The 24,279-nt window shown below is 38.5% G+C and overlaps 3 protein-coding genes across 3 annotated transcripts; 2 read left to right on the forward strand and 1 right to left on the reverse strand.

Moving 5' to 3' along the window:
• Positions 1-8,116: 8,116 nt before the first annotated feature.
• LOC139661918 (extracellular calcium-sensing receptor-like) lies at positions 8,117-11,118 on the forward strand (the record flags this gene model as incomplete). The annotated part of the gene is made up of 5 exons (XM_071540502.1): positions 8,117-8,393; positions 8,541-9,347; positions 9,537-9,767; positions 9,935-10,058; positions 10,205-11,118. Coding segments are annotated over 5 exons (2,353 nt in total), but the record flags the coding sequence as incomplete, so codon positions are not given.
• Positions 11,119-13,558: 2,440 nt separating this feature from the next.
• On the forward strand, positions 13,559-16,871 carry olfcn1 (olfactory receptor C family, n1). Its single transcript, XM_071540816.1, has 6 exons — positions 13,559-13,722; positions 13,823-14,108; positions 14,243-15,067; positions 15,230-15,451; positions 15,640-15,763; positions 15,958-16,871. The coding sequence occupies exons 1-6, from the start codon at positions 13,604-13,606 to the stop codon at positions 16,869-16,871; spliced, it is 2,490 nt and encodes an 829-aa protein (XP_071396917.1). The 5' UTR covers positions 13,559-13,603.
• Positions 16,872-18,539: 1,668 nt separating this feature from the next.
• Positions 18,540-23,849, reverse strand: olfcx3 (olfactory receptor C family, x3). Its single transcript, XM_071540630.1, has 9 exons — positions 23,707-23,849; positions 23,383-23,576; positions 23,207-23,313; positions 22,003-22,290; positions 21,237-21,785; positions 20,900-21,121; positions 19,948-20,071; positions 19,116-19,588; positions 18,540-18,977 (listed from the first exon to the last, which is right to left on the reverse strand). Exons 2-9 carry the CDS (start codon positions 23,549-23,551, stop codon positions 18,540-18,542), a joined length of 2,370 nt encoding a protein of 789 aa, XP_071396731.1. The 5' UTR covers positions 23,552-23,576; positions 23,707-23,849.
• Between the last annotated feature and the right edge of the window lie 430 nt (positions 23,850-24,279).

The raw sequence follows: 24,279 nt of genomic DNA on the forward strand, positions 1-24,279 counted from the left end.
AAGCTAGGAAGCAATGAAGATCCCATACTGTTATGAGTTTCTGAGAAAGTCAGACTATGGAGGATTTCACATTAATCACAAGCAATCTCTCATCTGTATTATCCTACCAACACAATATACCAAAGCTATATCAACACTGATGCCTATACTGGCCTGACCAATACACATGGCTGAAAATTTAAATCCTACTCTACAGACTCTTTCTATACTGTAACACTGAGCACTGTTTGAGAGGAAGCTAGGGTAACTAAATCACTTGTGCCTGAATATAAAGGATGCTGCAAACTGCCACACAAAATATAAATGCATTTGCGATGGCCATGTTTCAAAGTTTGTCTGTGTTCCGTTATCTGACTAATTTCAACAATACAACCAGTTCATTAGCCTCATTAGAGACGTACTGCATAGTATAATAACATTCAGATTGAATTTGACTTTGGATATATTAAAATTATTGCAGTGGAATAACAAAATTAATGCAAATCAGCACTAACCAGACGAAATCTCTTAGAGGCCTTATGCAATAATTGTATTTGCATGAGCCTCAGAGAATGGTCCATTGAGTTTCCTCCTACACCTGGGTAGCAGAGAAGAAGCTATAAAACACATCATTTCCAGAATCCTGACTGTGCCAAAGGCAAGGCTCTGCGATGACATCAGTCACACTTGTCTTCTTAACACTGTTCACTTGGATAGTGTCACCTGGCACATGGCTCTGCCTGGACCAGTGTACTGTGTTCAGTCAAAATGGGCATGACGACGAGACAAGGGGCTTCACCTCAAATGGGTCACATATAAAACCTATCATTCAGGACAGACAGAGGTGAGTATGTTGTGAGAATGGTTGTTGCTAAATTGCAAAATCTTGCCTCCTTTCTCGTCTTCCTTTCTTTACACATCTTGGATATTCTTTTTTCTTCACTGTCTCTCACACATTAACTTGCTTTCTTTAATCAAGGACTTGGATGCCTCAGAGTGGATTCCAGCTGATTCATCAGCAATTAGCTTGTAATTGTATTATTTTCTCAGTGGGGAACTCAGATTGAATTATTGGCGTCTAAACGCCACATCGTGGGACACCTACAAAAGACAATTAAACAATCTCTAGAGGAGATTGTAGGAGTTGATGAGTCAATTACAATTTCAAGTCATGTCACTGTAATTATATGTACAGTAATAGTCTCACCATTGGGTTATTATGGTTTTCATTTTGCAGTATTTAATTTGAAAAAGATGTGTTATATTTTACAGATTTTTCACATTTTAGTTTTTTCTGAATGCCAATTCAACTTATATCTGGCTAGAACAGTATCTTTGAGAAGTTAATGCCATTTATATAATTAATAAAATGCTACCAATATTTGATAATTTCACAATTATATTATGAGAATATTAATGTATTTATTGTGATATTTGTATCTGTTTATCTTTTCCTTAGATCCCTTGAAAAGAGCTCTGTCTGGGTAAGCACTGTAAGTGAGCAGAGGATCAATAGAGACTCTGCACTCTTCCCTTGTGTGACTTTGAACTACATGCTCTCCAATGGCTGTGAGAACTTGCTGCAAACAGTGAAGGAGGCTGTGGTTGCAGAGAAGCAAAACATGCATGGCTGCAAAAGTAGCATTCAGGCATTGCTGGAGCGCTGCTCCTCTGCGGCCAGGTGTCTTCCACACATAATAAAGGTGAGAGGCAGAGAAAAGGTTTTACTGTAGAAGTAAAGCATCATATTTGACTTATAGCATGTAGAATGTAGACTTTTGTTTTGAGGCTCAACCATTTTTGTTGTTATGGTGTACAAAACTTGAAATCATATCTCAAATGCTCATGAACTTTGCTATAAAATGCAACAATGATGTTATGCAATTTGTCTATTTGTTTTTTTCTTCAAACAGACAAACACTGGTAATCACAGTGCATATTTCAATGACAGAAGGATCTATCCTTCATCGCTTCTCCTGAGAGCGATGCCTCATGCCTGCTCCCCCTTCACTGCCCTTATCCTAGTGGGCCATTGGAACAGAGTGGATTGTATATACATCTATGAGGCATGCAAATTTGAGAGCAAAATCCAGCAGGAGACTTTGTTGCACAAATCAGTACTTGGTCTAGCAATTCCAGAATTCCTCATCTTCATCCTGTCTGAGAGCCTAGTGAGCCCGATGTCCTCAGGTGCATCAAAAAGGGTTTATGTCAGGATCTGCTGTGTGCAGGTTTGGGTGTGCACCCCTTTTTCTGTACAGTGCCTCTGCTGGTCCCCTTTACCCAAGTGTCAAGTCTGCATCAGTCTCTATACAGTAGTGTGTGTCACAGCACCATCAGTAGGCATCCCCACTGGGGGAACTCACAAAGACTGCAATACTAAAACACCAACCCTAAAACAGGGTGAATTTCAACCATGCCAGGTATTTGTTTGCTGGTAATTAGGTAATAATTGTTTTTATAAAGTTGGATGCTGTGAGGATAAATATGAATCTCTCTGCTGATATAAGATGACTATGAAAAACCACACACTTCCCTGTGGGTGTATTTGTTTATGCATGTCTTCCACAGAAGCAATTTATGTGCATGTGTGTGCGTGTGTGTGCTGTAACTATTTTTTTTATATTTTGTTAACAGCATATGTCAGCAATAACCTATACAACACAATGTGCAAAAGGAGAAACACTGATCAAATCAGGTAAGATGGGGAAAAAAAACAGCATTTTCTCACACTATAAGGAAAAAATACTTGAATTTGCAAACAACAGTTACTTAATAGTCTGTAACTGCTTTTCAGATGCTATCATATTTACTCCATATGCTGTGTATACAAAGATGGAGGAGAGTGGCCAGCCTATAGACACCAGCAGATGTGTTGGGAGATTTCTGCTGGCAGCTTCGTTATTGCTTGGAATCTACCTCACAAGAATAAAAATATTTCCAAACAGAGTCAATCCTGCTCATGCCAGTAACTCATCAGTGGTGCTGCTTCTCAGCCTTACATTTTACTCTGTTTCACCATCAGTCACCATTGGCCAGCCCTCTGAGTGGTCCTGCATGCTGTACCACACAGTTGCTGGGATCACCTTTGTCCTCTGCCTCTCTTGTGTTCTGGGGAAAACAGTATATGTGTTAATTGCCTGTCGGGCTGCACACAGTGTCATGAAATGGTTTGGTCCTCCACAGCAGCACTTTAGGGCTCTGCCTGTTATTGTCATACTTCTCTGGTTAACGTTCACCTCTTCTTTTTCAAATAAGTATGTGAAGCACTGGTATGAAAACATAATTCTTGAGGATAATGTGGGGTCTGCGCTAAGTTCCTGGGCTGTGTTAGGGCAGATAGAACTCCTGGCTACTTTGTACTGTGTGTTTGTCTCACTGGCCAGTTTACTACAATCCATCTTGGCTAAACTGAATTTACTGAGTGTTCTCTTACATGTGCAACTGGTGACCTGTCTACAGAATACCAGAGTACCAACAAAGTATACACTGGTTATTAAGATCAACAGGTCAATGTAAAAGTTATTTTTCAATCACCCATCTATATCATTACAATCCATCTTGGCTAAATTGAATTTATTGAGTGTTCTCTTACATGTGCAACTGGTGACCTGTCTACAAAATACCACAGTACCAACAAAGTAGCCTATACACTGATTATTAAGATCAACAGGTCAAAGTTACTTTTCAGTCACCCATCTATATCATTAAAGCTGTCATAAGCAAGTTTGAACATGATGTAAAAATACAGGTAAAATTAGAAAACATAACCAAAAATGTAACTGTAACTTTAATTTCCTCCACCCTCACCCTGCTCCTGCTGATACAGTATATCCCCACCCTCCAATCATGCTGCTGGAACAACCCGATTTCCTCACCTTCATTTAAGTTTAATCAAAATTTAATTTAATCTGAATCAAATCTTAATCTAATATTAATCAAATCTGATCTAAACATTACATGCTAATATGAAAACACACACACATGCATGAATGTTAAGAATGCATCCATCTCATTAACTTCCCCATGTTTTTTTGCAGAAACTCTCACATATGGTAGGAAGTATACAATAGTGATTTTACTGTTGTTTCTGTCAAACAAAACATTAACTTAATATTCTTACCTATGACACTTTTGTGGTGTGGTGAATGTAAAATATGCCTAATAGGCTAGCTTTTTGTTAGCTCTGGTACACATTTTACAGATTTTCTGAGTACAAACAAAAGTTGTAAGTGTATAAGTATAATAAACATTTTTTATGCAAATGTCTCCTGCATATTTAATTATAGCATGCTGTTTTATTGTAGTAGCAATGTAAAGATATGGGTATAGGTGAAGACATTAAAGATATACTAATAGATGTGAGTATGTATGTATTATTCATTTCTAATACATCACCATAAGTGTGTTTAATTGTAAAAATTTGTTGAGAATTTAAAAACCATCCAATTCAACAGTTAAGGTCCGCTGATTATTTACAATACTTCACATAAAGGAACATTTTCATAGCAGTCAGTCACCTTCATCAGATTTTCCTTTCAATTTAGGCTTTGCTCTCCAGATGTAAATGTTGATTTATAAGGCCACTTATATGGGTGACAGACAGACAGATAGATAGATAGATAGATAGATAGATAGATAGATAGATAGATAGATAGATTAAATTGATCATGAATACAGATGCAACAAGTGCCTGCTAAAACAACAATAACAATACTTTATATATAAAATAAAAAAAAATAGTTCAAAAAGACCTTGGGTGGGGAAAAACCCTTTTTGCTCCTCCTTCCCCTCAAGTCTGACAATGATGATTGATCAGTCCTCAGGCATGAAAGACCTCAAGTTCAGAGAAGCACATATATAGTGATAGAAGGCAGTTGCTTGGGCTACCCTTTTTTTTTTCCTCCATTTTACACTTCAAAAAAACTCAAATGACAAGGAAGAAGTCACTGCACAGCTCACCTCTACTGATTTAATGAGAATACAGGTTTTGGCCAGCGCTGCCCTGTTAGGCTGTTGATCTAGGCCGTTGTCTACTGGAATAGTGGAGTAGGAGAGAACTGTCATGGCAGGAAATTTGATTAAAGTTTAGTTTGCTTCAAATGTATTTTAAATGTTGGATTTTTATAGAAAAAATTTTAGAAGAAGAATGAACAAGCTAGGCTAGCTGAATTGCAACCAACTTTCAGAACTTTTCAGAGCTACAACAATCAGCCATCAGAATACAGCCAATCAATTTGGAAGGCTATATTTACATCTGGCATTGAAATGTCCCATCTACTGGCTAGATAATGGAGCCTCCAGTGCCCAGTTTCAATTCATGAGGAATGTGCCTGTGGTTGCCACAGAGGGCTGCCAAAACATCCCAAACTGACTGAAATCCACTCAAGTTTTCCATGTGCATTAGAAAAAAGTACCATGGTACAATAAAAACAACAACACAATAGTTGCATAGAAGACATGATTAAAATGATAAATAGTTGCATAAAAGACATGATTAACAGGATAATAAAAACAACAAACAACAGTATAGGACAGTCCTACTGCATGTGTGTCGGACTGCACAAACACTGTTGATGATTCAGTCTGCCCGAGGACAAAAACTGTCTCTGAAGTGGATAGTATAAAAAATAAGTTTTAAACCCATAGGTGTGATGCAGTTATTCCTACTGGCTGCATAATGCAGGCGTTACCCTAACCCTAAGTGCATACATACTTTCACAAACAATGTCTCAAGCACAAAACACATACCAAGAAACTTTGCAGGATGTACATATATTCAACAAGCATAGATCCTGTACAGACCCACGGCATGTGTGTTCAATTCAATTCAATTCAATTCAATTCAATTCAGTTCAGTTCAGTTTAGTTCAATTCAGTTCAATAATTCAATTCAATTCAATTCAATTCAATTCAATTCAATTCAATTCAATACACTACACTGCAACACAGTTATCAGTTAAATAATTCCACTAATGTTAGTTAAATACCACAAGGTGGGCTATACATTACCTACCGTTAATGTTTGAAGGGCAGCACAAGACGTTTGTAAACGGTTACTGTTTACAAATCCCGTTAGCAACACAGGCGAGTTCAGCAAATTCGCACTTTTGTTTTCACACCCGGAGACTCTGTTGAGTTCAATGCTGCTGGTCTGTCTGTGCTTGTCCAAATGGCAATCATGACGTGATGTGACATCAGGCGCATTAGAGATCGATTTAGATCAATTTCTCTACATTGACCAACTTTTGATTTTGTGCTTCTGTATGAGAAACACTGCATCTCTTAGCCACAGACGCCCTCTAGAGGCCATCTGACGAAGCACATCATCTCACTAAGCCTTACCTGATTTACTGACTGACTGACTGACTGAATGCCATGCTAATTGTGTGTTACACCGGTGTTATACCAGCAGGAAGAAATACAGATCCTGTACAGGCTCTTCCACTAGCTGCGGCCACACTGATCTGTCGGAAAACGGACAAATGACGGATAGATTTCTGTCCATTGGGCTGTTTTGGAATGTGGGAGGGGCAGAATACAGTAGCCTAGCTTCGCTCATAACGGTACTACTATAAGTTGAATTCACTTGAACATATTGTACTCACATTGGGTTGAAAATAGGAAAGAATGTGTAGTTTCTACTTTCTCGACATTTTCACAACACAACCTGTCAGCTCCGCGGCTCATAGTAAACTATCTGTGCCTGTCATTTGATTGTGCGTTTGTTTAATGTCCATTTTTCCATTCCATTCAGTTTTTCCATTTTTGAAGCACTGATTGGCCTGTTCCAAACAGTTCCAAATACCGCCCGGCCAGAAAACTTTGGTCAAACGAACCGAGCCAGTAGTTTAAGCTCCTAAAAGAGGTGGGAAAAATGACCTTTGGTTGCTATAGGGCCTCCACCTGTATGTTTTGCCTGTGCTTCCTGGTTGAATCCACACACAAATGTTTATTTAGTTGTTGTGTCTGGACTGGAAACTGCTGCACTTTGCTATTAATGGATAGTCAAATGTTCAAAGGTTTCTAACTACCTCCAGAATTAGTTTGGAGTGGTACCTCTCATCCAGAGCGGCTTGAGCAATCTGATCTTCAATGTATCTTGGATGCATTTTCACCTGTATTTTTATACAATTAAGATTTATCCAAATGCATTCTGAATGCTCAAGATGTATGTTAATGGCAGGTGTCAAGGGGTCTGAGCTTGTGTTTGTCTGCTTATTTGTTGAGATAATCAGTGGCCCAATTAACTAGCTAGCTTGTTTCTAACTTCCTGTGAGCGCTGTAGCTTTACATCTCTTATTAAGATCAGTCAGGCTATCAAGTTGAGGTTTTAAGTTGAAAGACAAGCAAGCCCCACTGCTATACAAATCCCATTTTCTTTTTTTATTAATATCTAGTAGCATGGAGTAACTGTAGTGCTGCACTCTTAATGACAGACATTTTTCTTGGTTTCTGCAGATGTAAATACTTTGTTACCCTCAAACTCCTTTTTTCATGCTGAGAGAGAAATTGACAGAGGCCTTCCCTGCTCTACATGTTAATCAGCAGGATTACCTTGTTAAATGTGCAGTCATGCATAACAAAAAAACTAAATAAAAACATCATTTTCTTCTGAGAATTGAAGTGCGCTCACATTGGCTGCTGATATTCTTCTTTACTCTAGAAAAACTATAAAGGTCAACTCCCAGGTCAAGATTGCTTCAGTTAAGGGGAGGGGGCTCATGATGGGTTGGATCACCATTATCTTATTTATTCTGCTGGCAAAGACCAAGTCAGAAAATCAAACATGCAAAGTGATAGGGCAAACAGGACTTATGGCATTCTCTAAAGATGGTGATCTTATTATAGGAGGAGTTTTCTCTATTTCTTCAACACGCAAACTACAAGATAATGACTACCAGGCATTGCCATATTCATACTGCACAAAGTAAGTGAAAATGCTTAAAATATGAATACATTTTTATAGAAAATGTTATGTTTTATGTAAACATTGTACACATGTTTGTGCCCGTAAGACAGGTCTTGAATGTTGGCAGAATGAAACACAATGTCATAACAACTGTCTTATTGGTGAGCCTTCTAGTTTTCTATTTCCCGCAGTTCATTTCAATGAGACCAACTATTGTGTTTTCAGGAGAAATGACAGGGAATTGAAGTTTGCACGGACGGTGATTTTTACTGTGGAGGAAATCAACAGAGACAGTAAACTTCTCCCGGGAGTGACTCTAGGCTATAGGCTCTTCAATGGCTGTGGGAGTGAAAACCTGGTACGGGCAGCTATAGAGGCTGTAAATGGAGAGGAGTCAAAAGAACAGGGCTGTAAACGTAGGATCCAGGCACTGTTGGGGCATTCGTCCTCTGGAGTAAGTGAAGACATAAACAAAATACTTGGCCCATTATCCATACCACAGGTGAGAACAAATGAATGGGAAATAAAATCCTAGATTTATTTATGTATTTATTTTAATTGAATCATAACAACAGTCTATCCTTTGATAAATTCTATAATCTGGCCTTATTCAGGATATGATATATTCTTGTGTTTTTTTTCTTGACAGGTAAGCCACCTTTCAACCTGTGGTTGTTTGAGTGACAAAAAGTTGTATCCTACATTCTTCAGAACTGTGTCAAGTGACCGCTTCCAAATCACAGCTCTGTTACAACTTATGAAACACTTTGACTGGCGCTGGGTGGGGATTGTTCATACTAATAGTTTGTATTCAGAACAAGCTATAGAAGAATTTATTAAGGAAGGAAAGAAAGAGGGCATATGTGTTGAATACAGGGAATCCTTCTCAAGGTCGTCTACAAGCAAAAAAAATGCCAAGAGTGCAGAGACAATAAGGAAGTCCTCATCAAAGGTAGTCCTGTTGTTCATGTCCTTATCTTACACCAAAGCGTTCCTACGAGCAATGGAGAAGATGAACATAACTGACAAACAATGGGTCGGCAGTGAGGCTTGGATCACACAAGTAGACTTGGCTTCTGCCCAGAGAAAGAGCATCTTACAAGGGGCAATGGGCTTCGCCATCCCCAAGGCTTCCATCCCAGGTCTTGCTGAATTCTTACTAAACCTGAAACCATCTGATGAACCACAGAGTGTTTTGATTAGATCTTTTTGGGAGGATGTTTTTCACTGCAGCTTCTCTCCATCAAATACCTCTACTATGTGTACCGGCACGGAGGATCTAATGACAATCTCTAATGACTATACTGACATGAAAGAATTCAGGGCTGTGAATAATGTGTACAAGGCTGTATACTCAGTGGCACATGCCCTTCATACATTATTGCAATGTAAAAACGGATCAAATCCCACCACTGGAAAGCACTGTGTAAACAAGAACGATGTTCAGCATAAACAAGTGAGTTCTAGGGTAATTCTTCAGACATGATGTACTTCATTTCAGTGCTTCATTTCTTTGTAGTTAATGCAAAACTAATATACTGGGTGAATCTCTTGAATGGTTAATTTTTGTAACCAGCAACAAGTTCATGTAAGCTGTTTTCATTTCAACACACTTATGGAAAATGTACAAATTGTCTCTCTGCAGGTATTAGAACACCTGAGGCTGGTGAACTTCACTATGAAGGATGGGAACAAGGTTTTGTTTGACGAAAACGGAGACACAGCTGCCCAGTATGACTTAGTTAACTGGCAGATGAAAGATGATGGCTCTGTTGAGATTGTCAATATTGGTGCATATGATAGCTCTTCTCCAGAGCGGAAAAGATTCAAACTAAAAGACAATACCAAAATACAATGGGGCGGAAACCATCGTGAGGTAAAGAGAATAATGATTCAATCTCTGAAAAACTTGAATTTTGAATTATCAACTTTACTAAGAACTATTCAAATAAGGTGCTATAAAATGACCCACGATAATTTGATTATATTTAATCTAAAATGTTCACTATTCGGTTTAAACATTTTTTATTATGCCTCTGTCAGGTCCCAAGGTCTGTTTGCAGAGAACCATGCCCACCAGGGACTCGTAAGGCCATTAACAAGCGTAAGCCTGTGTGCTGCTTTGACTGCTTTGAGTGCCCAGAGGGAACTATAAGTAATCAGACAGGTGAGTATGTATTTCAAATTCAAATCTGTTCATATGAATGGTAATGAGAAAACCTGCAAATAGTAGTAGGTGAAATTAATAACTGTTATCTATTAATTGCACTTCAAATGAGTTACCATTTTTGTTTGATTTTATTTCTCTTACAGATTCTCCAGACTGTTTGATTTGTCCACCTGAATTTTGGCCAAACGAAAAGAAAGACCAGTGTCTTCCAAAACCTACTGAATACCTTTCCTATAAAGAAATCATGGGGACACTATTAACTGTATTATGCTGTCTTGGTGTATTTTTATCTCTTCTAACATCAATCATTTTTTTGGTTCATAAAGAAACTCCCATTGTGAAAGCGAACAACTCTGAGCTCAGCTTCCTTCTGCTTTTCTCATTGAAACTGTGTTTCCTGTGTTCTCTGACCTTCATCGGCCGGCCCTCTGAGTGGTCCTGTATGCTGCGACACACAGCATTTGGGATCACCTTTGTCCTCTGCATCTCCTGTGTTCTGGGGAAAACTATAGTGGTGTTAATGGCCTTCAGAGCTACACTTCCAGGGAGTAATGTTATGAAATGGTTTGGCCCTCCTCAGCAGAGACTCAGTGTTGTGTCTTTCACTCTCATACAGGTCCTGATTTGTATTATTTGGCTAACTATCAACCCTCCATTCCCAAACAGGAACATGAAGTACTATAAAGAAAAGATAATTTTAGAATGTGCCCTGGGTTCAGCCATTGGATTCTGGGCTGTGTTGGGATATATAGGACTCCTTGCTGTCATGTGTTTTATACTTGCTTTTCTTGCTAGGAAGCTGCCAGATAGCTTTAATGAAGCTAAATTTATCACATTCAGCATGCTGATATTCTGTGCTGTCTGGATCACCTTTATCCCAGCGTATGTCAGCTCTCCTGGAAAGTTCACTGTAGCTGTAGAGATATTTGCCATTCTGGCCTCCAGTTTTGGTTTGCTGATATGCATATTTGTTCCAAAATGCTACATTATGATCTTCAGGCCAGAACAAAATTCAAAAAAACATATGATGGGTAAAATACCACAGAGAACTCTCTAATCAATAGTTTGAAAGTATCCTCTAAATCATGTGATCTTATATGACTACTATTAAACCAATTGTATAATTTGACACATATACAAGACATTGCTGTAATGTACTGTATGTTACGACTTGTTGAATAACTCTTTTAGAAAGTGAATCAAGTGGCTCATGTCATTTTTCTATTCTGATATTCTGATTGATCATACAACTTTAATGGTCTTAAAATATGCATGATTTGTATTTTGTAGAAATTAATTATATTAATATCAACACAAATTATTCTAACATCATATTTGTTTAAAAAAAGAATATAAGGTAGGCTAGTACATTTTGCATAGCCCTGAAATCTATGTCAGAATTAGGTAATTAAAAAGTGAAACTCAAACACTGCAATTAAAGGTCTGAATACTTTGAGTATTCAGTACAATTACTAGTGAATTAAGTATGAAATGACTGATTCCAACAGGCTTGTGATCACAAGGTCACTGTTTGAATCCCTGGGCATGCTGGGAAAATCTAGGTGAGGAGAGTGAATAAGAGACTCCCCTCCCTCAACAACTAGCATTGTGGTGCCCTTGACCAAGGCACTTAACCAAACTGTTCTAGTAGAGCTGCTCCTAACCCTAACCCAAACCCTAACAAAAAAGTATAAGACCATAACATTTGCACAGGGTAGCCCACTTTTTCTGTCAGCATTATAGGCTACTAAATTGAATAATATTGGTTGATTATGGACTTGTGCATTCCGGTCTTTAATTGCAGTATGCAAGTCCGTCTTTAACAGCCTTTGAACACCCTGGACTTCCACACTTGTGGAAGACTATTATTACAGTGCAATTTTCAACATACCAGCAAGAAGACTTTGAAATAGAGGGCTATGATATATTTGGTAATTTTCTTTAAATACCCTAAAAGCCACCTCTTTATCAAATGGCTGTGAAAGTATAATGTTCCTGTTAGTATAATGATGATTATGAGATTATGATGAATAGGACAACAAAACAGCCTTAAACCCTACCACATTCCTATTGGATTAAAATATTTTAATCCATTTTAATCCATATTTTAATTCATTTTTATTGAGGGTCTGATAGTGTTTCTGCACCTACATTTCTAACAATATGGTGACATAGGAAAGCACAAGTTGTTGCAAGTATTTTAGTATTTATTTTAAATATCTCATTATTTTAGGTAGTCCTATGTTTATGAGGTGTTTTGTGTTTTGTGTTTCCCTGTAACAGCTCTTAATGCCTCCCAAATGCATCTAAAATAAATTCCACATATTTTAAGTTGCATGTCATTGTGAGAACCATACCATTGTCCATGTGTCAAATATTGGCCTGGAATTTATGTTAAGAAAAATATTCACATTTATGGCCCCTAATTTTAGGCCTGTTTTCTCTACCCTAGTTTCTCTCGGTCCTTGACTCTTTTTGAACAGCGATGGGAAAGATTGATAGGTAATGAGAGCGAAGTATGATAGTGTGACTCCACCCCTAAAATTGAGGCTACAACTCACATCAGCTAAGGGTATGTAAGTTATTTATAAAGGTAGTTAAAAAGTTGCCTTTGTAATGCAGCATGCTGCATTATAAAACAATCACATTGTGGTATACTGTGCTTTAATCTATGCACATAATGCAGATCTGCATCTGTTATTTTAACATTATTTTTACACTGTTTTGATTGGTGGTGCAGAAGCCTTTAGCCTACAAAAAGACACATTTCTGTGATTCCACATTTCCACCAGGCAAGGGCGCTCTACTTACATAAGGAATTCAATGAAAATCTACTCAACTGTAACAAATATGTCACTTTGTTTTGAGATGTAACTGTGGTTCCCCCTTGGGTCAGTCAATGTAATTTTGAATGCTAGAATGCAGCAGTGAGGTGCATAATTTCCCCAAAGTTTTGTCAAAATTGGGTCAGTGGTGTCTGAGATATTGCATGTGACACGTGGCAAACAAATGATGTAGTTGTAGACATTAAGCCAAATTCATCAGTTGAAAAACCGGTGAATTGGTACACCCCTATCTCTCACCCTACTCACTCAGTCCTCCATAGACTCAACTTCTCAGGCCCCCTGCTCATCAACCATAGAACAGATTTTAAACATTACTGCTATGCTACTGCTCAGTCTGTTATTTCACATAATTTATTATGACCCATGCATTTTTTGCTCTTACACTACAATGCTTTCACAGTTCTGCACTATGCTATGCTAACAATTCAGGGCATATGCGTTCAATATAGCAATCATCATTGTTGTGCTAACCTGTACCAATCTGAGATTGCTGTGCCCTGTGGGAACTAATCCATTTATCAAGTGAGCACCTGTCCACCTGCATGCAACACAGAGTTATAAGAGCAACACTGTACCCTGATATCTCACAAAAAATGCTGAGCAAACATGCATGAGCTGCAGCGGGCCACGCTCTTCTCTTTGTCCGTTCTCTGCCTGAACTCAGCTTCTGGCTGTGAACTGCTAGGCAGGTTTGACATGCCGAGTTTGTTCAAGCAGGGAGACATTATGATCGGGGGCATTTTCCCTGTTTTCAACAAACAGCTGAGCAGCACTAGTTCATTTGAAAGGGACCCACCTGGAGTGAGATGCGCTGGGTAAGTATTGACATTACATTAATCTAACGAACTTGCCATTGCATGTAAAAGCTCTGTAATTTTATGGTAGAATCTATAACAATTACCGAAACCTTTTTAGATTTGACCTGCGTGCTTTTCGCTGGACCCAAGTGATGATATTTGCAATTGAAGAAATCAACAAAGACCCTACTCTCCTGCCGAACATATCTCTTGGCTATAGGATTCTTAACTCTTGTGCATCTCCTACAAATACTTTACGTGCTGCTCTAACGTTGGTTAGTGGGCCAGAAGAGATGGAATCAAATTCCCCATGTCTTCCACCTATTTCTGCCTTGATAGCAGAGTCAGGATCATCTCAGTCTTTAGCTGTGGCTGGAACCTTCGGACCATTCCGAGTGCCAATAGTAAGAGCTGGAAATGAGTTGCTTTATAAAAGGTTTCATCTTTTTGTGTTTACAATAATGCTTTTAAGATGACTAGGTAATGCCTGTTTTATGACTTTTTTATATGATCCTTTTCACTGTTCTTCTTTGCATAGGTCAGTTATTTCTCAACATGTGCCTGCCTGAGTGACAAAGCTAAATACCCAACTTTTTTTCGGACAATCCCCAGTGACTACTACCAGGCTAAAGCTTTGGCAGCACTGGTCAAACGCTTTGGCTGGCAGTGGATCGGAGCCATACAGTCAGACAATGATTACGGGCGGAATGGGATCCTGGCCTTTACTGAAGAGGTTAAAAAGCTTGGGGTTTGTATTGCATTCGTTGGGACAATTCTACGGACATACAAAATGGATAAAATTCTGGATGTTGTGGAAATGATCAAACAATCAACTGTCAAAGTCATCCTGGCTTTTGTTCCAGAGGGGGACCTTTACCCTTTGATGAAAGAGGTAGTGAAACAGAACATTACAGGAATTCAGTGGATTGCCAGTGAGGCCTGGATAACTGCTGCACGACCCTCCACACCTGAAATATACCGGTCTTTTGGAGGAGCAATAGGGTTTGTGGTACGGAAGATGGCCATCCCAAAACTAAGACCATTCCTTACAGGCATTAGCCCTTATACCGACTCAAGTGCAGCCTTTGTGAGGGATTTCTGGGAGGTTATGGTGGGCTGTAGACCCCCTTTACCTGGGGAACTCTCAGGGACTCAGGCCAAGAGTGAAATGTGCACAGGAACTGAGTCACTAATGAATTCACAGGATGTATTCTTCAATGTCACACAGCTTAGAGTGTCTTATAATGTGTATAAGGCTGTTTATGCTATTGCACACGCCCTTCACCATTTGGTATTTTGCGAACCAGTTGGGGGTAAAGCAGTGAGACCGTGTCTGAACATATCAGAAATTCAGCCCAAAGAGGTGAGAATACATGAGCAATCCATAGCAGTATACAAAATATGCAGTAGATCAGATTTTAATTTCTTTCTGTATACAAGTTTTTTTGTTAATATAATCACATAATATAATCTTGGAAATGTGACCTCTATTTTCTACTTAACGCTGCTATTATCTTCTTTTCAGGTCATTGCTCACCTGCAAAGGGTTCGTTTTACAAATCAGTTTGGGGAGACTGTGTTCTTTGACCAGAACGGGGACCCTCCTGCTTCTTATGACATTATTAACTGGCAGCTGAGAGACGGACAGGTGCAACATGTGACACTGGGGCACTTTGCCTCTGCTGCTAATAGTGACTATGAGCTCAGCATCCAGGAGGAAAAGATAGTGTGGAGGACAGGGAAAATGGTAATCGCAATGCCATTTTTTTTCACCCACTGAGCTTTATTTTGATCTAAAGTAAAGTGTGTCTTGTTAGAACACTTAATGATTACAAAACATCAGAACCGCTGAGTATGTCAAGAACTAATTATTTTGGCTGTACCATTATTGCATAGTGGAAATTTAGAGATTCTGCTCTGCAATGTTTTTTTCAGGTTCCAAAATCAGTGTGTACTAATGTTTGTCCAGAGGGAACCAGGAAAGCCCAAATTAAGGGAAAACCCATCTGCTGTTTTGACTGCATCCCATGTGCCGATGGAACTATAGCCAACTCAACAGGTAGCATAATTTTGAGCCAAGGAGAGACATGTATCCTAAAGCATGTACAGCATACTAAACCAAACATGCATAATGCATTCTCAGCCAGCATCATTGTATATAATAGCGTTTCAGTGTTACTGCACAATGTTGTATTTGTTGCTTTTAAATTGTATACCATTTGTTTCCTTTTATTTTCTACTAATTTTCAACAGGTGCAGCAGACTGCACACCCTGTCCACAGGAATATTGGTCCAATGAGAGGAGAGACAAGTGTGTTCTGAAAATGATTGAGTTCCTGTCATATCATGAGCCAATGGGAATAGCACTCACAGTTGTATCCCTACTAGGGGCTTCTCTGTCACTGGCCACAATGTTGGTATTCATCCATTACAGAGAAACTCCTGTAATTAAGGCCAGCAACTCTGAGCTCAGCTGCTTCTTGTTGTTTTCTCTTTTTCTGTGTTTCCTCTGTCCCCTCACCTTCATCGGCAGACCCACAGTCTGGACTTGCATGCTGCGACACACGGCTTTTGGAGTGACCTTTGCACTTTGTATTTCCTGTGTTTTGGGAAAAACTATTGTTGTAGTGACAGCGTTCAAAGCCACCTTTCCTGGTAACAAAGTGGCAGCAAAGTTTGGTCCTGCCCAGCAGAGAATCATAGTCTGCTCATGCACTTTGTTTCAGATAGTTATATGTGTGTTGTGGCTTAAGTTAAACCCACCTTTCCCGGACATGGTTTTCAGATACAGCAATAAGAAGATAGTTTTAGAATGTAACACTGGTTCTGAAGCTGCCTTCTATGCGGTCCTTGGGTACATAGGGATCCTTGCAGCAATATGTTTGGTCCTGGCATTTCTAGCCCGAAAGTTGCCTGATAACTTCAATGAAGCTAAATTTATCACCTTCAGCATGCTGATATTCTGTGCAGTGTGGATCACTTTTATCCCTGCTTATGTCAGTTCTCCTGGCAAGTTCACTGTAGCCGTGGAGATATTTGCAATTTTGTCCTCTGCATTTGGCTTGTTGATTAGCATTTTTGCACCTAAGTGTTACATAATATTGATCAAGCCAGAGAGAAATACCAAGAAGCATGTCATGGAGAAAAATCTGAACAAAAGACTATGATTTATTAAAATTAACAAATGGTGTCATATTGTAGGCTACTGTAAATGTTTATTTTGCTAATTGCTAATTGCTAATACATCATTTAGACTATGTTTGTGATATAAGCCTCTGTAAATATATTCTTTCTTAATAATCTCAGTTGGTATTGAAATTGTAGCTTTGTTATCTATAAGCCTGACATTTGATTTATAAATGTTATGTAACATGGCATTAATAATCAATTAGATCACTTAGGTCCATATAGTGTTTAGGAGAGGTCCTAAGCATAGGCCATTTTTTCACCATGGGAACACTCCCTACTTAAAAATTTGGTAACACCTTACAGTAACTATTACTAAAAAGTAATTAATCATAATTTAATATTTATTAACATCTAATGGATGATTAGTTAATTAGCTACTGTACATTGTTTACTAATTAATAGTATTTAATAATTAATTGTTTAAATGAAATAGTAATAAATCAATTGCTTATGTACATATTGTATCAGAACTGTTCAGAAATTAAATCAGTGATTTTTTTGTTTCCGTAGTTGATTTTGTTTTTCTCCAGGTTGAACACTTTTGAATACTTGCTCACTGTGTGTGTAAAACAAATTATCATTACTTGGCTCCTATGACAAAGTTGCAACTTACGTTAACAATAGGGTAGACAAATGGTTTTCAAACATAAATGACTTTGGTCCCTTTCATAGGATATCATAGGCTATGAGATAAGACAGATGGAATAAAAAAGGCAATATAACAATGATGAAAAATAAAGTGTTAAATTGGCATTTTCAGTGGTCATCAGATGCAACTTTATAATAGGGGCTCAAATAATGTTGTTAGTCCAAAGAATCATCAAATGCCCAGCGCTGATAAAGGTTGGCAGTTGTGTGCTTTATTTCAAGGTTTCCCAACATCGTGGCTTTCATATTTTAAAAGAAACGGTGTCATTTTTACCTAAAAATTTCCTTGCTTTTGTAGTCATTTTTGTTTGTTTGGGTTTTTTTTTAGTCAGAAAATATTACGGTTATTAAATTAATAACAAATATGTTCATGGAGTCAAAGTTTTTAATGTTTTTGAAGCTTAGTATTTTCTAAATTGTCCTCAAAATATCCATAAATGATTAAATGTATTCAAGTTAATTTCTGAATTGACAGTACATTTGTAAATATAAAATAACAATAATTTAATTGCATATTCTGAATTCATTTCAGAATTATGGTACAAGACTTTTGATTTGGATTGAAATATAAATAAAATAATTTTAACCATGGCTAACTCTGTGTTGTCTTTTATTTACATTCTAAGTTTGTGGTATATTGACATATGATTTGAAGGATGTTCTCTGACTTGTAGAGAGAAAGCTTTTTGAAACTTTCCTAACTCATCAAATTTCAAACTCAAACTTAAAATTCAAACAAGTCTGTTTTTCTTGTGTTTACAGAAACTGCAGATGAAAATGTTTTAACTTTTTAATTGTCATATAGTGACAATCGTTCAGCTCAGACAAAACATTTATGAATTAAGTTCACTATTTAAACAAAGCCAGTATTGAGATGCTATACTGAAATTCCAGAGAGTTAATATTTAATGTACTCATATGACTACACACACAACAGATGATATTTCATTCAAATTATTTTCTTTATTTGTAAAATTTGGCATAAATATATAATGTGATTAACCATTATTTTCACCTATATGCATCATTTTTTTCTTGACATTTTTTTCCGGTTTCAGAATTATGATGTAGCACTTAGGAGCAAAAATGCAAAACAGGAGGCCAAAAGATGAAGCGAGAATAGCAAAAATATGGACAGCCACTGTGTATTTCCCAGCTGTGCTGACATAGACTGGGATAAAAGTAATCCACACTGCAAAGAATATCAGCATGCTGAAGGTGATGAACTTTGCCTCATTGAAATTATCCGGTAGCTTCCGAGCCAAAAAAGCCATGAGGAAGCACATGCAGGCTAGGACGCCGATGTATCCAAGAACACACCAGAAACCAACCTCAGAGCCAGTGGCACACTCAATGATGATGGTGGCACTGAGGTAATCTGTGTTGTGGTTGGCATAAGGTGGACTGGTGAGCAGCCAGACAAGACAGATTAACACCTGAGCAGTGGAAAGATGGCAGAATGTATTTTATCATGTGTTCAATGTGTTTTATCACTGCAGTTGAAAAGTTGATACTACATTTGTATATCATAGGCTATTAACTTAAACACAGCAACTTTTGAAGAATATTTCTACCTGGACAGCTGTACATAAAAGTACACTGGCTTTCTGCTGGTTGGGTCCAAACCACCTCATGGCATCACTTCCTGGCAGTGTGGCCCTGAAGGCCATCAGGACCACTGCTGTCTTGGCCAGGAGGCATGAAATGCAAAGGGCAAAGCTGATCCCAAATGCTGGGTACCGGACACTGCAGAGCCAATCCGAAGGCTCACCAATGAACAACAGGCCAATAAGGAAACAGATGGCAAGGAATAGCAAAAGAAGGAAGCTCAGTTCCATGTTGTTGGCCCGAACCAATGGTGTATCTCTGTGTGTGAAGAATATAGCAAGGATGGAGAGGGAAATACAAGCTCCAAGGACAGATACAGCACACAGAACAATACCCATTGACTCGTGATAAGACAGGAACTCAATATTCTTTGGGATGCAGAGATTTCTAGCTTCATTGGGCCATGTGTCCTCTGAGCAGCGTGAGCACTCTAAAGAATCTGGTGGAGATAGTGAGAGAACAGAACATTTTAATGCAAAAAATACTCATATCTAGCCGCATATAGATACACACATTGAGATCTGGTTTTTTTTAAACAAATATAAATGTGACGTTGATGCCTATATATGAATTCCTTTCCAAACTCTTTGCCTTTCCATCAAGGCAAAGGGTGGCTACTTTAGAGAAACTAAAATATAAGATAGTTTTGATTTGTTTAACACTTTTTCTGGTCACTGCACAATTCCATTTGTGTTATTTCATAATTAGTAAAAATAAAGAAAAATGTGTGTCTCCAAACTTTTGACTGGTGTATATTTGGATAACTTGTGATAAATTGTGAAAAAGACCACAACACACCAATCTCATTGCTGACTTCCCCCTCAGCACAGGTGACACAGTCGAAACAGCAGACAGGCTCCCCCTTCCTCCTGGCTACACGGCTGCCTGGAGGGCAGCTGTCACTGCACACAGACCGAGCTGCCTGAGAGGCAGAGGGCAGCCACTCAGAAACACACTGATTTTGTTCTATATCCTGCTATATACACTGATTATACTGCAATCTTACTTAACACAATATACTACTATACAATGCTATGTCAGATACAGACTAAAACAAGGTAGGTATTAAAACCAAAGATTCCAGTGCAACACATCAAAGCTAAAAAAATAAATCATTAACAGAATTACAATTTGCTGCTAATAGTGTAGTAATCCTGTTGACATAATAAATTCAATGTGATAAAGGCTACCAACTATTAATGTAGTTAATGTAATAATTACTACATTGAAGGGTGAAATTTTTGAAATGTAAATCATTTACCGTGGTCACCAGAGACCTTGCCCATGCATATTCATCCCTTTTTCAGATGTAACAACATAGTTAATAAACAAATTTATGAATGGGAGGCAATTGTCAGTTTCAGGATTTTGACTATTATTACATTATCAGTTCAGTTATGTCATTTTTGAAAACTGAAAATATATATTTTTTATTATTATATGAATGGTTTATTCCATTAATTGAAAGTTATACTTTAACAGTTGTAACATGCTGGCTACAGTATGTTTTGAAGTATGTTAACATGTTTGTGTTTGGGGCCCTTACATGTAATTTATGCAGGTCTACATGTAAATTAGCCTTGAAGGTGGCGTTTTCATCTGTAGTCCTTTAATGAGTGTTTAAACAGTATATTTAGCTATCCAGTAGTTTGCAAACTAATAACAGCAAATTGGCTGATGCATTAATTAAGAGTACATAGAACAGTCTAAGAGGTAAACGTGGTCTCAAGCCCCTTGTCAGAGAACACACCTGCTGCCCAACAGGCCACTGAATCGCTGAGTCATTAATGACCAGGCTGCGCCCAGCAGCCGATGAGGCATCATAGAAGCCCACTTTAACCAGCTGTAGTGAGCCATCATGCCCCCTTTGCCAGTTCATGAGGTCATAGTAAGCAATGGGGTCGCCATTCTGGTCAAAGTTGACTTTCTCCCCCAGTGTAGAAAACTTAGCATGCTTCATGTAGTGGAGGAGCTGAGGGAGAAAGAGTAAAGGTTATCGAACCACAGACGATGGCATATTTGACTTCTTTCTCTCCCTTTTTCTGTTATTTTGACTTAAATGTGACGTCAGTTGATATCACTCTCACCTGCCAAGGTTTAACATTCTTAGGGTCCCCACAGGTACCATTAAGGAAAGGCCCCTGTCCTGCTATACAGTTACTCATATCCTGCAGGGCATGAGCCACCAGGTACACAGCCTTGTAGACATTATAGGACACCCTTAGCTGGGTCACATCAGAATAAGGGGAGTAAACGTCATCTAAATCCTCCATCCGTTTACAAGGCGCTCTGTCTAGGTAGTTGACCCCATGAGAGTGGCTGTTCACTGACCCATTCAGTCTACAGTTAAATGTCTCTTCCCAAAATTCAGTCAGGAAAGCTGACTCATGAATGTCGGACGGTCTGAGTCTAGTCAGATACTCCTTCAGCCCAGGAATAACTTCAGCCCTCCGGATGCCAAATCCCAGTGTTCCCGTCAGGAGATCACCAAACTCCTCCCAGAGCGACTTGGCAGTGGCCCATGCCTCGCTGGCAAGCCACTGCAGCCCGGTCACATTCCGACGCCTGACCTCTCTCAGGATGCTCTGTAGCTCCGACTCACCAGAGAAGTTAATGATCACCTTTGAGGATGCCACCTGAACAGTGAAAATTGCAATCATAATTAAAATGTAATGAAATTTAAACTGTTTGAAGTGCTTTTTCAAGTGTGACACACAGGAATTTACCACACTTTAAATATAACGATGCCCTATTCAAGCACCTGGGATCATATTGATTCCAGCACTAGAAAGTGACATACAAATATTTCTGATGTTAATCTGTGAGGAACAATCTATATTGACCTAGAGGTACCTGAATAACATCCAGGAGCTCATCTAGAGCCTGCTGACTCAGGACTACAGGGTAGAAGTGAATGTAGGCAGGACACACACCATACTGTACTGACTCCTGGAGGAAGAGCTGGATGGCAAAGCGGGCATAGTCAGACTCCACCCCAATGACTCCCACCCAGGTCCAGCCAAAATAGCTGACCAGGCGGGCAAGGGCTCTGATCTGGAAGGCGTCACTAGGCATGGTGCGCATGAACGTGGGGAACTCCCTTTGGTCACTCAGACAGCTACAAGATGCAAAATAGCTCACCTGGTATTATAGTGAACAATGGTTAACTCTGCTGCATGCATTGGATCACTCACAAGACATTATTTCACCAAACAGTGTCGCTGTCTTTAAAAGCATTCAGTGCTGCAGAATTTTTCCTTCACTTGAAATGGACAAGAAACACTCATTACAGTTGCAGTCTAGTGCTTTAACTATTATTAAGCTGCAAAAAAATAAAAAAATAAATACACTACCAGTCAAAAGTTTGGACACACCTGGTTGAATGTTCTATGTTTTTTCATTATCTTAAAGCCATTTTGACCTAAAGGCTTACGTTCAAATGCTTGAAATTTGTTTTTTAGACAAATATAAATTGTGAAGTTGATGCCTATGAATGAATTTCTTTCCAAAGCGTTTGCCTTTCAATCAAGGCAAAGGGCAGCTACTTTAAAGAATCTAAAATATAAGATAGTTTTGATTTGTTTAACACTTTTTTGGTCACTGCCTAATTCCATTTGTGTTATTTCATAGTTTTGATGTCTTCACTATTTTCTAAAATATGAAAAATTGTAAAAGTAAAAAAAAATGTGTGTCCAAACTTTTGACTGGTAGTATATATAAAATATAACATTTTAAGTATTTTATCATTATTAAACCTTTATTTAGACAGGTAATCTCATTGAGACACAGGGTCTCATTCTCAAGAGAGACCTGGTAAACCCTTTATAAACCCTTTAAATATCATATTTTAAAATGTCAATACTACATACATAAATATAATACATTCACAAATATAATAACACTAAAGTCTTGAAAATCCACTCAACAGCGGCAAACTTTGGTAACTGGCACTTCATTCTATGAAACTGTAGATGTCAGGTATAGTACAAAAGATCACAATAATGTGACAAAAGCACATTTATTATAAACATTATCAACATAAAGAACTCAGTCTCACCAGGGGGATGTGGAAGGAACCCAGACTTCTTAGCACAGCCATGGAAACCCCAGAGGCAGCGTCTCCTATGATAACAGGAGACACAGCACTGTGTACGGCAGCACAACCTAAATTTGAATTTATGCCTGAACTTGTCAGATCTCTTTCTGTCTCCTGTCCATCATCTCTATTCAGACTCTCGGCTCTGGAACCTCTCTCTGGCTGGCCGTTCACCAAGAGCAAAGAGCCTCTCAGAGACACAGGTATGTCATCACAGCTGTCACGAATGTGAAAACCCAGCTTCAGCTGTGGGAGAAGGTCGCTGCGCTGGTTGATCTCTTTGATTGCAAAAGTCATGGTCTGCATCCAACGCAAGGCACGGGCACTGAAACTGGAAAGCAGTGAAAAATTAGCATTAGATAACACAGATAAACACATTCATTAAATACAAATTTTAAATACAAATCTAATAAAATACACACCTACTGCATATTATAAAATATATTCTATTGTTCACTTACTACTTATATGTATTAGGTTTTGGCTTTGTTCTATATGTTGGAATAGAAGACACAGGACTGTAGTGTAGAGGGAATAAGCCACCTAGAACCACATCTCCATCTTCATAGAGACTGTTTGTCTCCTCTTCCCCCAAGAAAACGCATTCATCCAGGACAGCAGCTGAGACAAGCTTGCCCCCAAAGAGAGAGAGCAGCACAAGGAGCTTGGCAGCCAGATGTGCCATGACTGGCACAGGCTTTAAGGTAAGCTCCAGTTCACCAATGTTAAATATTTTTATAGGTGAATCTGAGAGAGTAGCCACCCTTTCCACTGGCCACATGAAAAGGACAATGATATTCCAGGCCATTGTTTTATATAGTTAGTGCACGGAAATCAGAGGGGTCCGCCCAGCTAGCTGTGACATCACAAAAGGTTACACCTTATGTTCCTGAAGTAGGGTGAAGAGTGTAAGTGTCCTAAAAAAAAAAAAAAACTTGGCTCTGTTTTGGGGATTAAACTTTGTTAAACTTAGACTGACATTAATGTATTTTTTACCTATTGGATTTTGCCAAAACCATGTAACCATGGGAAAA

The sequence above is a fragment of the Centroberyx affinis genome, unplaced genomic scaffold (genome assembly GCF_046629955.1).
Source record: "Centroberyx affinis isolate AG114_WGS23_722 - 3 ecotype Tasmania unplaced genomic scaffold, CSIRO-AGI_Caff_v1 ptg000211l_1, whole genome shotgun sequence".
In the NCBI taxonomy this organism is placed as follows: Eukaryota; Metazoa; Chordata; class Actinopteri; order Beryciformes; family Berycidae; genus Centroberyx; species Centroberyx affinis.